This window comes from Carya illinoinensis, chromosome 3 (genome assembly GCF_018687715.1).
Source record: "Carya illinoinensis cultivar Pawnee chromosome 3, C.illinoinensisPawnee_v1, whole genome shotgun sequence".
Taxonomy (NCBI): Eukaryota; Viridiplantae; Streptophyta; class Magnoliopsida; order Fagales; family Juglandaceae; genus Carya; species Carya illinoinensis.
Window position 1 is genome coordinate 54,214,046 of NC_056754.1, and position 12,829 is coordinate 54,226,874.

A 12,829-nucleotide genomic window follows, 5' to 3' on the forward strand; every position below is an offset into this window, starting at 1 on the left:
TAGACAATTATTAAAACATGATTTGAGGGAGCATCTATAACTTCCTATCTTTTACGCCCTCTTGTTCGAGTCTCTACGAATAGATACTATGAGTATGTCATCTATTCTTAATTGTATATAAAACTTGATTATGGAGTTGTTCCAAATTCGAATATAGATTAATTTTAGATTATTAGTATTAGTTGTCTAACGATTCATTGAATTTTTCTAACTAGATTGAGATTTAGATAATTATTGAAACATGATTTGAGGGAGCAATATCTACAACTTCATGCATTATACGCCCTCTTGTTTGATTCTCAATGAATATATACTACTCACTATAAAAAAAGCGGGTTTTTGTGACCAAAATTTAATGACCAAAATGACTATTTTCCACAATTTTTGTAGGAAATAATCCTTTTAGTCACTAAAGCTTGGTCACAAAAGCTCACTTCTCTTATAGTGACTATGAATACATTGTATATTCTTAATTGTGTATAAAACTTGATTATAGAACTGTTTTGAATTCGAATATGAATTAATCTTAAATTACTGGTATCAACTGCATAATGATTTATTGAATTTTCTAATTAGTTGACTGAGATGTCGACAATTATTGAAACATGATTTGAGGGAGTATCTACAGCTTCATGCCTTCTACGCCCTCGTGTTTGATTCTCAGCTAATAGATACTATTACGAGTATACGGTATATTCTTAAATGTGTATAAAACTTGATTATGGAGCTGTTTGAACTAATTGGTCTTAATTCTCCGCTTAATAACTACATGAAATTAGACAGAAAATAAAGTATTATAGAGAAATGAAACCTTATCACGATTTTTTAAAATTAATTTTAATTTATGATCATTTAACGTATGAAAATAAAATTCTTCTTAAAGGAGAGACTAATTTTTAAAAAATGATAATAAATTTCCTCTTTGGAAAAGGGAAAAAAAATAATCGGCTGAAAATGGTGTAATCCTCGCACAAACTCTACCAAAACATATAAAATCTACCTTAAAAAGTAAGTTTTAAGACTTCCACGAGAAACGTGAACCCACGAAACTTTATAGAGAAAGGAAAATTGACAGTCACTCCGGCGTTCTCGGATGGACTCAGCTCCGAACTCTCAGCCCTTCGGTTCGTTATTTTCTTTATATTTTTTTCGATTATTTTGGTTTTATAGCTTTTGAATTTTAGGAAATGTAAGAAATTAATCAAGGTGTTCCAAGGAATTATTATGTGCATTGTTGTTGTGCTGAAATTAATATATACCGAGGAAATCCAGGCTTAGTAAATTTCCTAATTAGTAGCAATTGAAGAATTAGCATGAAAATTTACATTGAATTTAGTTTTCTTTGAGGTGAAGTTGGGCGATTCTTTTTCTACGTTTCTCATTTTTGGGTAAAATTTTGCTTCTTCTTTAATTCGCGTGCTGTATGTTTTTATACGGTGTTTTTAGTAATTTTATTTTACATTAAATGTTTGTATCTCATTCTTTGTTAATTGTGTTTTTGAATATGCAGCTTGCTTGCTTTTGAATTATTTTAGCATTTTCCAACCAATCTTTTGGTGGGAGGTTCGGTTTGTGTATGAGTATACTTTTATGTAGAGGAATGGAATTTAGTAGTTTGACATAGCCAGACCTGCAACCAAGGAAATGGATTCAGCAAGGAGTTGGTTTCTAAAGTTTCAAACCTGGGACAGGTCAAGGGGTATGACGAAGGAGACTAATGGTGAAGGGAAGGAGGATTTGGATGCACAGGGTGATGAACAAGCACTTTCCAATGTCACAAAGCAGAAGGTTTCGGTGGCAAAGCAGTATATAGAAAACCACTACAAGGAGCAAATGAAGAACCTGCAGGAGAGGAAGGAGCGGTATGGTTCATTGCCCCTACAAATACACACTGCTCAAATTTTTGCTTTTGAATATTGGAATGCTTTGATGCCAATTTAGCTTTAAGATGGTAGAATCACAACAAATTGCACGTTTTGATGCCTTTTTTTGTTTTGTTTATTAATTAGCCGTTTTATGTTCCGATCATCAAGGGGGAAAAGAGTAAATATGTTACGATCCACTCAACTACATGTTTTACTTCATAGAAAATACTTCTACATGTGGATTAGTCTCAGTTATAAAATGGTACTTCTATTGAAGCCATAGCCGATTGTGGTTACATACAGTATCTCTTTAAGCATAGTGATGCTACGGGCAACTATATCATTTCCTTCCTAGAAGCCCCTCTCCCACTTACCAAAGGAAAGGTGGGCCCGTATTGTTTGTTGTGGTGTTTTAGAGAGAGAAGTTACTAGAGTTTGAGAAAAGCGAGAGATGGAGAACTCATAGGTTTATTTTTAAAACCGTATATCATTGGATGATTGCTCATTTTGGTTTTTAAATTTCTAGGATTTTTTTGAACTTTTTGTTTAGGGAATACACCTGTGTACTAGGGTAAAACCCCTTCTGATCGTTAACCTATAAAGAAAACTCAGACAAAGTAAGAATTTTACTGGTTAAAGGCTGTAAATGCTCAGAGGTTGAAAGAAACTGTTAGTGGTAGGTCAACTATTACAAGTTCTTATGATCCTCTGTAGCAACAATGTTTTTATTTCCTCGTTATGTCTAGTAGATGCAAATGTGAAGAGACAATAGAGTTGGATGCAGTTTAGTCCAAGTATTTTGAGTAACAAGTACTTGTGTTAAAAAATAAGTATTTGGAGTAACTAGTGGTTTTGTTATCTGTCCTTTGATTGGCTGGATTATTTCATTTGTACAACGTGTTACTTTTTTAATACAGTATAATGGCATGAAATTTACACTTTTTTCTGGTTAATGTATTTAGTAAGGGATTTATTATTCTTAACCCGAATAGGACTGAGAGTTGAAACTTTGGTGCTGGGGAGCAACAAGATTTCTAATTGTACTTTCTAATTGTACTTTCATTGAACAGAAGAAATATTCTGGAAAAGAAGTTGGTTGATGCTGATGTCTCTGAGGAGGATCAAAACAACCTTCTTAAATTTTTGGAGAAGAAGGAAACCGAGTACATGCGTCTTCAGAGGCATAAAATGGGCGCTGACAGTTTTGAGCTGCTGACAATGATTGGGAAGGGTGCATTTGGAGAGGTATTTAGTTTCATAATGTAATTTCCCATGATATGGTTTTCCAACTTTTCATTTTCAATAAATAGTTTAACTAATTCTTATATTATGTTTCACGTTGTGGCTGCTTACACAATCGTGTTTAATCCAATTCTAAACACAAAGCATTTGTCGTCAAGTACACATGATTTGTTATGAATCAAGGAGGACTTTTTTACTAACTTGAGCATTATGACCTGGCTGTCTCACTAGGTTGAGATGCTGAGTTTCTTGAAGTTGGGAAAATATACCTTACTCTTGAATTAATGATTTACAATTTATACTAATGCACACAGACACGTTCATGGGTCATTTTGTTTGTTCTAATCAGTAGCACACAAGTAAAACCCAATTAAACTGACTTACAAGGCCAATTGGTGAAAGTTCAGTTATTTATTTATTTATTTATTTTATCCATTTTCAGAATAAACAGGATTGTGGCTAGTGTAAGAAAGTAATATATAAAATACATAAAATAAATTGCAGGTGTGCTTCACCTATTTCCTGTTAGTATTATTAAAACTTCTTTTTTACTTACTAGAAAAGAACTAATATATAAAATGAAGCACATAAACTTGAGATGATTAAGGGGATGCAATTTCTTACCCTCAGAATCTTTTGGGGAGGGTGATGGCAACTCTTTATGGGAGTAAATTTGGAGGACTTGGTCCTACTTAGATGTAGCATGTGTGTTTGAGGTTGGGACTACTTGTACACATGGGCATTAATTTTTGACCTGGTATACGTGACAGTTGATAAGTTCTACAGAAGAGTTGTGCCATTATTGGCACGAGAGTTTTTGTGGCAATAGGAAAGTGAGAAAAGTAATTGGCATAAGGTTGTGTCTCCTTCTTTTCAAGAAAGGCGGGGTGCTCCTTGTGTGTTTGTTGCCACTAGGCAGTTATTGGCATGGGTCATCTTGTGGTAACTTTCATTAATCAAGTTGTCCCGATTTTTCTAACAAGGCTCACTTAATAGAAACATAATCCTAGCACAATGAGGATCGCCTCCTATTAGGAAAGGACAAAGATTTCTAATTACCAAACAGGACCCATTTCCAATTGGATACCTAACAGGAATCAAAACAAGCTAGACTCCTTACCAAGCCTCTAATGATCTTGACTCAAAAACAAATCAGGTCTGAAATGCATCTTGTGAGTTGCGGACCTTAGGTTTTGTTGTCTGGGACTGAAAGGGATATAGATGAGATTGACAATGTCCTTTTTCTTTCACTCTCTTATTGTCCCATATTAAGCTGTACATTTGTATATGAAGCAATGTAAACTTTGCTTTTGTGCCACAGGTAAGAGTTTGTCAGGAAAAGGAAACAGGTCATGTTTATGCTATGAAAAAACTTAAGAAATCGGAGATGCTTCGCAGAGGCCAGGTATATGTTTATCTGACCCACCAGATGGTACCACTGAGGCATAAGTATGCTATATTTATTGCCAATTGGCTCTTCTCCCTTTTAGGTTGAGCATGTGAAGGCAGAAAGGAATCTGCTTGCAGAAGTTGATAGCAATTGCATTGTCAAACTCTACTGTTCTTTTCAAGATGATGAGTTTCTTTATCTGATTATGGAATATTTACCTGGGGGAGATATGATGACTTTACTTATGAGAAAGGATACCTTGACTGAAGACGAAGCCAGATTTTATGTTGCAGAAATAGTTCTGGCTATTGAATCTATTCATGAACACAATTACATTCATAGGTTTGTGCACTTAATGCCAATGTGCATGCTTGCATTTTGAATTGGTTCAGAAATGTTGTTTTGTGGGAGTGCAACAATAGACAGCCTTTGAGTGTACATACTACATAGATTAAGTTCATTAGTGTCATATAGATTCAGCATGTAAGTGTAATACCTTTACAGGGATATCAAGCCCGACAACTTGCTTCTTGATAGATATGGGCACTTGAGACTGTCAGATTTTGGACTGTGTAAACCATTAGACTGCAATACACTACAAGAACAGGATTTTTCAGTGGGGAACAGCCAAAATGGGACTGCACAGAATGAAGAGCACCCTCTAGCTCCAAAACGCACACAGCAAGAACAACTACTGCATTGGCAAAAAAACAGAAGAATGCTTGTAAGTTGTGTGATTATTTGTTTTTCCTTTCTCCCTTTCCCTTAACCTAACCCCAAACTCTTTTTTTCTTTTTTCTGTTTTTCAAATTTTGCAATAATGCATGTTAATATAAATGAAAATTATGCCACCATTTGCTATATTGGTGCTAATGAGCTCTAGCTCAAATGGTACTTCCTTTTCCCTGTAAAGATTGGGATAGGCAGTCAGGTTGTGGGTTCAAAACCCACCTTGTGCATTTTTTAACTTAAAAAATTCCTTTTGTTTGGTGATTTGAACAATCCATCTTCATGACTTTCTTCATGCATTGGGAGAGGATCCATCTTTTTTCACAAGTTTTTTGCACAGACTGCCCAAAGTTTCTTATTTCTTATTAACCGTCAGCGTTTGGCATTGCAGGCTTATTCTACTGTCGGTACACCCGACTATATTGCGCCAGAAGTTTTGTTGAAGAAAGGATATGGATTGGAATGTGACTGGCAAGTATTGTGCATTTTCTGTAGTGGGTATTTGGATGCCTCATGAAGATTAATCAATTCAATTTTACTGGCCAAAATGAGTCCTGATAACCCTTTTAATCTTAAAGTCATGCGTATCCTAAAATTTCAGTTTTGTTTATTTGCATGTTGCTGATAATTTTTCTTGATTTGGCTGGCATTCACAATTGTTTATATCTTTTGTGCCATGGTCACAAAATTAATGGAGGTTTTTGATCTATTCTGAATGTTATGGGCAACAGATATTCCCCTTCTAAAGCCTTTCCCTGCAATGCCTTAAATCTTGTAGCAATTAACCTTTGATGAAATTGTTGTTATTATTAATATGTAGGTGGTCACTTGGGGCTATTATGTATGAAATGCTTGTGGGGTACCCGCCATTTTATTCTGATGATCCCATGTCAACATGCAGAAAGGTACTTATTTTTTTAGAATTTTGATAGAAACTTTATGTGGCATTTGCTCAATTTTTTTACTTCTTCAGCACCAGTCTGAGCTACTCATCCTCTATTTCTTCTAAAGTCAGTTTGTACATTTGGCAACAGACTTACTGATGCTGAGATATTAGTTTGATTGTTTCTCCATGACTACTTCTCATACTGGATCCTTTTTTTTTTTTTTTTTTCTTTTCAGTTGTTCTTAAGTTCCCCATGGAATTAGTGATGTTTTATCACATATAAGCTACACATTCAGAGAAGTTTTGACATTTTATAAAAATTTTGGTTAATTTCATGTCGAAACAAGCACTCCCCCCACCCCCTAAAAGAATGTAAGAAACTATGTTTCATTGGAATCAGAAGAAATTTTATTGCCTTCAGGTTCCCATTCTTCCCTGTTTTATGCAGATAGTGAACTGGAGAACTCATTTGAAGTTTCCCGAGGAAGCAGAGCTATCTCCAGAGGCAAAAGGTCTTATTAGTAAACTTCTGTGTAATGTAAACCAGAGGTTAGGGTCAAAAGGTGCTGACGAAATAAAGGTGTTGTATGGTGTGTCCTTTTCTGAATTCTTAGATTTTTTTCCATGAGCTATTAGCAAATAAGAGGAGTTATCTCCCTTCTGTTTTCTTTCTTCAGGCTGATCCGTGGTTTGAAGGTATTGATTGGGACAAGATATATCATATGGAAGCTGCATCTATTCCTGAGGTCAATGATGATTTGGACACTCAAAATTTTGAAAAGTTTGAGGAGGTATCAGTTTGTTTTGAACTATTCCTAATTTCATGGAGCTAGCTTTGAATGGGCTTCTTGTTGCTAATATTTTCTTTTACTTATTCTTTTACAGTCTGATAACCAGAGTCAGAATTCATCCAAAAATGGTCCGTGGAGAAAGGTAATTTTTCGAGTATTTCATGCTGCCTCTTTCATTCGTCATTCTTTGATCCATAGCTTGGTGCAACTGTCTATTTGTTTGGCCTTGTTGTCAGGGTGATTTGGAAAAAAAATGTACTTTAATCATGATGCAGGATCAATAAAGTAAAAGTCCTGTTGTAGTTTTGTGTTCTTGCTACTACTACGTGCTGTCTACTAGTACCTTACTAGTCGATTTATGAAGGAATGGTAGCAGTTCCTTTCATGCTATTTTGGCTAGGTTTACTGAGAATGTTTTTCCGTTGCTTATATAAATGATATGTGCGTGAACTTAATTTAAGGGAGGCAAAGATAGGGAAATTATTTTTTACATCTGAAATTCCTAATAAAAGTTAGGTAATGCTAAGGGCATGTATTTAAGAAATCATTTGTTTGCTGTGATGCATACATTGAGGGTCATAATATGATGCTTTTTGGTAGGCTTAATGTTATTTGACTCGGGGGACAAATTTGTTATGATTTGTTTTAATGGGGGGATAAAAATTCTGTGTTTGGATTAAAGGACTGTATGGCTTTTGGGAACTTGTATCATAGGCTGATGCAAATGTGTCTTCTTGGTTATTTTTATATTGGTTATACGATGTATTGAGATTTTATTTTTCAAAGTTTGCATGATTTTTTTTCTTGTTCTCCTTTTGTTTTCTCACTCTTATCCTTTCTTCGCAGAAGCTCTCAGCCGAGGACCATAATTTCATGGGTTACACATATAAGAACTTTGAAATTGTCAATGATTATCAAGTGCCTGGGATGGGTACGTCTCTTCTCTATATTATCTATGTTAAATAGGCTTGGCAGAGGTGTCAGTTCTAAGTCTATGGGCAAAGTTGTGCTGGTCTGTGCAATAACATAGGTTGGGGGTTGTCAATGTGAAGTTGTAAACGGGCTGGGCAGTAAATGTTATCCTGGGATCGGTATTGTTAGCTTGTTGTTGGGATCGCGCTATGCTGTTGAATTGTGTAAATAGGCTGGGTTATCTTCAAAGTGAACACACCAGAAATGATAACGAGTAGTTATTTGCTAATGTTACTTCTCTTTCGTGAGCATACCGTTAGGCTACCTTTTTTGTAGCTGATTTTTACTTTTTCTTGTAGCTGAGTTGAAGAAGAAAACCGGCAAAGCAACGAGGCCATCTGTCAAATCACTTTTTGGTAGGCTTATACACGATTATACTCATTGAATACTTGAGCAGTCTTTGTAATCATCTTTAAATGTGTCCATTTTGCATGAGTACCTGACTGGCATTTATTTTTCAGAAAGGTTATTATTATTTTTTTCTCACCTCTTTGGTTTCACTTACAACAGGGAAGTCTGAAACATCTGAGGCGTCTGATATATCTGCAAGTAGTCAACCCGTATAAGGGAGCTTTTTAAACCTCTTGCCTCCCCAACTGGTAGCATCTCAAAACCATAAAGAATCCCCTTAACCAGCTTTTTCTCTGCATGGTGAGATGGACAAGATGCTCCAGTTGATACGCCAACGCATTGACTTCCAAGTACGTCGTGTAAATTTTGGGTGAAGTCAAGGGTGGATATATCCGCATGAAATTGATGCTTGTTTGAAAACTCAAGCTTTGAAGTGTGAAGAAAGGGTTCTGGTTTTGAAGCAACAAATTTTCCCAGAACCTTCTTGGAAAGGATTCCAGTAAGTTTTTTTGTTTCCAAAGATCCTAAACTGACAGATTAATAATTCATGCTCTACCGAAATGCATTTTGCATTCATTTATTTTTTGTCAATCTACTAGATATTGTATAGAGAAACTATAATGTGCTCAAATTCCTTTAGATGTATATTGTGCTTTTCATTGGTTATTCCCTTTTTTGCAATGAGCATTATGCTACCAAATTAAGAATAAATCTACGCAGCAGCCACTATTTGGCTGCATCCAGTGCACACATGACGTGTAGACCGGATTCATTAACACCAATGAACCGGTTTGCTCCTGTTCCGTCTCAGGCCTCATTCCCGTCGTTCAGGAATTTCCTCCTGAGCTCTGCACCTTGTTTCAAACCCATCCCTGTTCTCTTCTCTCCCTCCTGAGACCCATCCCACCCCACCGAAGGCATCCCCCTATTCTGTCTCAGCCCTCATTCCCATCATTTAGAAATTTCCCCCCGAGCTCTGCACCTTCTCTCAAATCCATCCCTGTTCTCTCCCTCTCGAGACCCATCCCACCCTACCGAAGGCATCCCCCTGAGCCCTCGGGAACATTCAAAGGAATGGTGAGGTTGGCGGTGCAAAGGAATGGTGAGGTTGAGATACAAAGAGAGAAAGTGATGGGACAGAAAACAGAGCACAGAGAGAGAGAGAGAGAGAGAGAGAGAGAGAGAGAGAGAGAGAAGCTCACCTTGCGACTGTGAGGAGGCGTGTGATGGTCTAGGGTGGTGTGAGGTGCCTGGCGACCCTTTCTGTGCAGGTGGTGACGACGTGGAAGGGCTGGAGATATGGCTCACGATGGGAAACACTTCCCCTGTTTCGGTGTGGTGCAAACTGAGCACCCCGTCCAAGGCTTTTTGACGGCTGGGCACGGAGGTGTACGACAGTGTTGTGGCGGCTGTGTGACATGGTGGTGTGCAACTAAAGGAGACGAGACTGGAGTATGGGTCAACGAACGTGGGGCTAGGCTGTTTTCATGGTGTTTATGAAGTGAGGCAGTGCCCAACTCCCATGATGGTTGTTGTAAACATTAAACTGGAAGAGGACTGAAGAAATTGAAAGCTAATGCCCAACTTCCATGGAGGTTGTTTATGATGTTGTATGCACGAGAGGCGTTGATCGTGGTGTACAATTTGTAAATACAGAAGCAGCTTAAAATGCACGTTTTAGATGTTAAAAAAAAATTGGAAAACACAAGCAGCCACGTAGTGAGTGCGCTGTTACAGTGGCTACTCTATAGAACGACTCATCTATATACTTCTGTTGGTTGCAACCAGTCTCTTTCTTGCAAACACTAGTACTGTACTTGACTCAATCGGAGGAGGATGAAAGAAAACCAAAGAGAGACATTGTTAACTTGCTTTGACTTCTCTTATCATGAAGTTTCTTCATTTTAAAAAATTTCCTGCATTTTCGTATATACTTTTGTTCACTAACTATATCGAAAATTGGAGAATAGGGGATAGTCATTCTCCCGCTTGTATTATTGGTTCTTTGAGTAATACTAGGGACAAGTCCCAAATGCACATTTAGAGATTGGCTCAAAACTCCTAGATCGATTGGCTATAATAGTAAGAGCTTTGGTCTCGGAGATATAGTCATCTCAGGTCCAAGGTTTGAACTTTTGGATGTAAATTTTTAGGGTTCACATCCTACCAAAGAAACGTGGATGATTTACCTAATCATTCCTGATTTAACTATGAGTTGAACATTTAGATAATGAAGCACATGAGATAGGTAGTGGACAGATGCTACATCAACGAAAAGGTATGGATTGAGACGGTAATTTGGAATCTTATTAACAGTAAAATTCAAACACTGCATGATTCTAAAGATATTGTCATAGCTAGGCCAAAGGATTGACTGAGTCGTCATTGTGGGGATGTAATACATGTGCAGTGCCATTTGTCAATATATCACGCCCCTTGTTCGTCCCCATCAATTTCAAAATGATTATTATATATTTTAAAAGTTAATTACTCTTTTCTTTTAAAGAATTTCTTAATTAATTATTTAGTTAATAAGCATTTATTTTAATTTCTCATAAATAAAAAAAAATCTGCAATTTATACATGAGTACAATCTCTTATATTAACGATTGAATTATCTAATTAATTTAGCCATGAATAACTCATAACCTTGGGGTTTATAGCATTTTTTTGGGACGGATCGATTTTCTTGAGATATTTGTTTTTTAATTTTATTTTTTATCCTCGATATCGATTTTAATAACATTATTTGAATAAACAAACTCCTGGTTGAGCTGAGCTATGATGAACAGGATGCCAACTTTCATGGAATTTGTCTTTTTTTAGTGTACTATATATATATATATATTCATTATTAAAATTTAAAAAACAATATATATATATATATATAAGGATAAGAAGAATTTCCTAGTGTACTTGCATGTTTATATATTCGGGAAGCTTACCATCCTCTTATTACTAATTTATTATTTTATCATATATTTAAAATTTTATTTTTTTTTATTATTATTTTTTAAGTATTTTTTTAATATTCTTAATCATTAAGAAAAAATTTAAAAATGATACAATTTCACTAATAATCGTTTTCTTAATCATTCCTTAAAAAAAAAAAATAGTAAAGGAATAGTAAGAGGCCGTAGCAAGCTTATCATTATCCATCTTAGCAAAGCATGACGTTGTTAAGCTGTAATTATAGTAATTAATTAAGTTATCACTGTCAAAAGTCTGATAGCCTGATAACATATGATTCGATTTTTCAAATAGGAAACCTGAATTTAAACCCACAACCACTCTATTTAAAAAAATAGAAAAGGTTATCACTGAGTTAATATTAAATTTTGCAAATAATTATTTATATTTTAAAAGCAGATCGGAAAACTGATCGATCGCACCTGAGCCGCACATGATTAACTCCGGCAACAAACCTAAAGGTAGCTTACGCACACATATAGTCTTAATTGATTTATAATTAATCAATAATAATTTATTTTACTGGTCGTCCAAAATGCATACAACGACTTTGAAAAAATCAGGAAAGAGATGATCATCATCATCAAGTACCCAATTTAATTAATAATATTTTGAATAATATTAAACCTGTCATATATTAATTAATTCGGCTTCGTAAATTAATTAATTTAGGGTGTTTAATTTCCATGTTAATCAATCATAAGTACTACTAACATAATATATACGTCAATCTTGTAAGAAAATTGTAGTTGGTCCATATCTATACATAATATATATACTAATTAAATAAAATCCAAGACTTATAATCAACTAATTGCATGCAAGTTTTTTATTATTCTTTTTTATTTTTTTTATATATAGGAGTTGGATGTTTCGAATCTAGATTTTTCATTTAGAAAACTGGGTCATAATATGCCATCAGGTCATTAGGATCTTGGCAATTGCATGCAAGTTGATATTACATTATATTATGGATGAAAAATAATATCAATTTTTTTACATAATTTTCATACACTCATCTCGCTTGTATTGTTAATCATGGTTAATTTGGATTAAAATTAATAATAATTAATTAACGATACAGTCGAAAAATGTGCATAAAAAATATATAAATATACGTAACATTCACAAATAACAATATTATGATGATCAGCACTATAATATTAATTCAAGATGGTGGATTAGTTGCACTAATTACCACATTTTATATGAATGATCATCATGCCCAACCCTTTCTATATATATATATATTCTTCGATCCATTCTTCTAGAAGGTCCAGCTAGACCTTTAAAAACTTCAACTTGTTCATGACTCATTTGCTAATTCTTAAAATTAAAAATAAAAAAAATCGAAGTTAAAATATTAGAAAATCACTACCAAAGTGCCGTCGGGTTTTTGGGTCTTAGTAGTTTATCGTTTTGTACATGTCTTGTTTATGCCGGCCATTCTCTGGCATCAAACTAGCACCATTATCCTGTTTTGTCATGGAGACCTTTTCTTCTATGTTAAATCTCTTTGTTCTCGTTCCAAAGTTTCTCCTTTAAAACTGGCCCTCACCCTCTCATTAACAACCCTCTCACGACCACCCTCATCATCGTCGTCGTCGTTGCCCGCCCTATATATATAATTTCT

General features: G+C 35.2%; 1 protein-coding gene across 2 annotated transcripts; it reads left to right on the plus strand.

Moving 5' to 3' along the window:
- The first annotated feature begins 889 nt into the window (after positions 1 to 889).
- On the plus strand, positions 890 to 8,892 carry LOC122305356 (serine/threonine-protein kinase tricornered-like). 2 transcript variants are annotated; one of them, XM_043117833.1, is made up of 14 exons: positions 890 to 1,124; positions 1,511 to 1,862; positions 2,936 to 3,110; positions 4,429 to 4,512; positions 4,598 to 4,839; positions 5,002 to 5,221; positions 5,618 to 5,697; positions 6,047 to 6,131; positions 6,561 to 6,692; positions 6,790 to 6,903; positions 6,998 to 7,045; positions 7,753 to 7,834; positions 8,175 to 8,231; positions 8,386 to 8,892. In XM_043117833.1, the coding sequence occupies exons 2-14, from the start codon at positions 1,645 to 1,647 to the stop codon at positions 8,439 to 8,441; spliced, it is 1,593 nt and encodes a 530-aa protein (XP_042973767.1). In that variant the 5' UTR covers positions 890 to 1,124; positions 1,511 to 1,644; the 3' UTR covers positions 8,442 to 8,892. The 2 variants fall into 2 exon arrangements, with proteins under 2 accessions (XP_042973767.1, XP_042973766.1); XM_043117832.1 differs by having other exon boundaries at positions 892 to 1,124; positions 7,750 to 7,834.
- Positions 8,893 to 12,829: the final 3,937 nt, after the last annotated feature.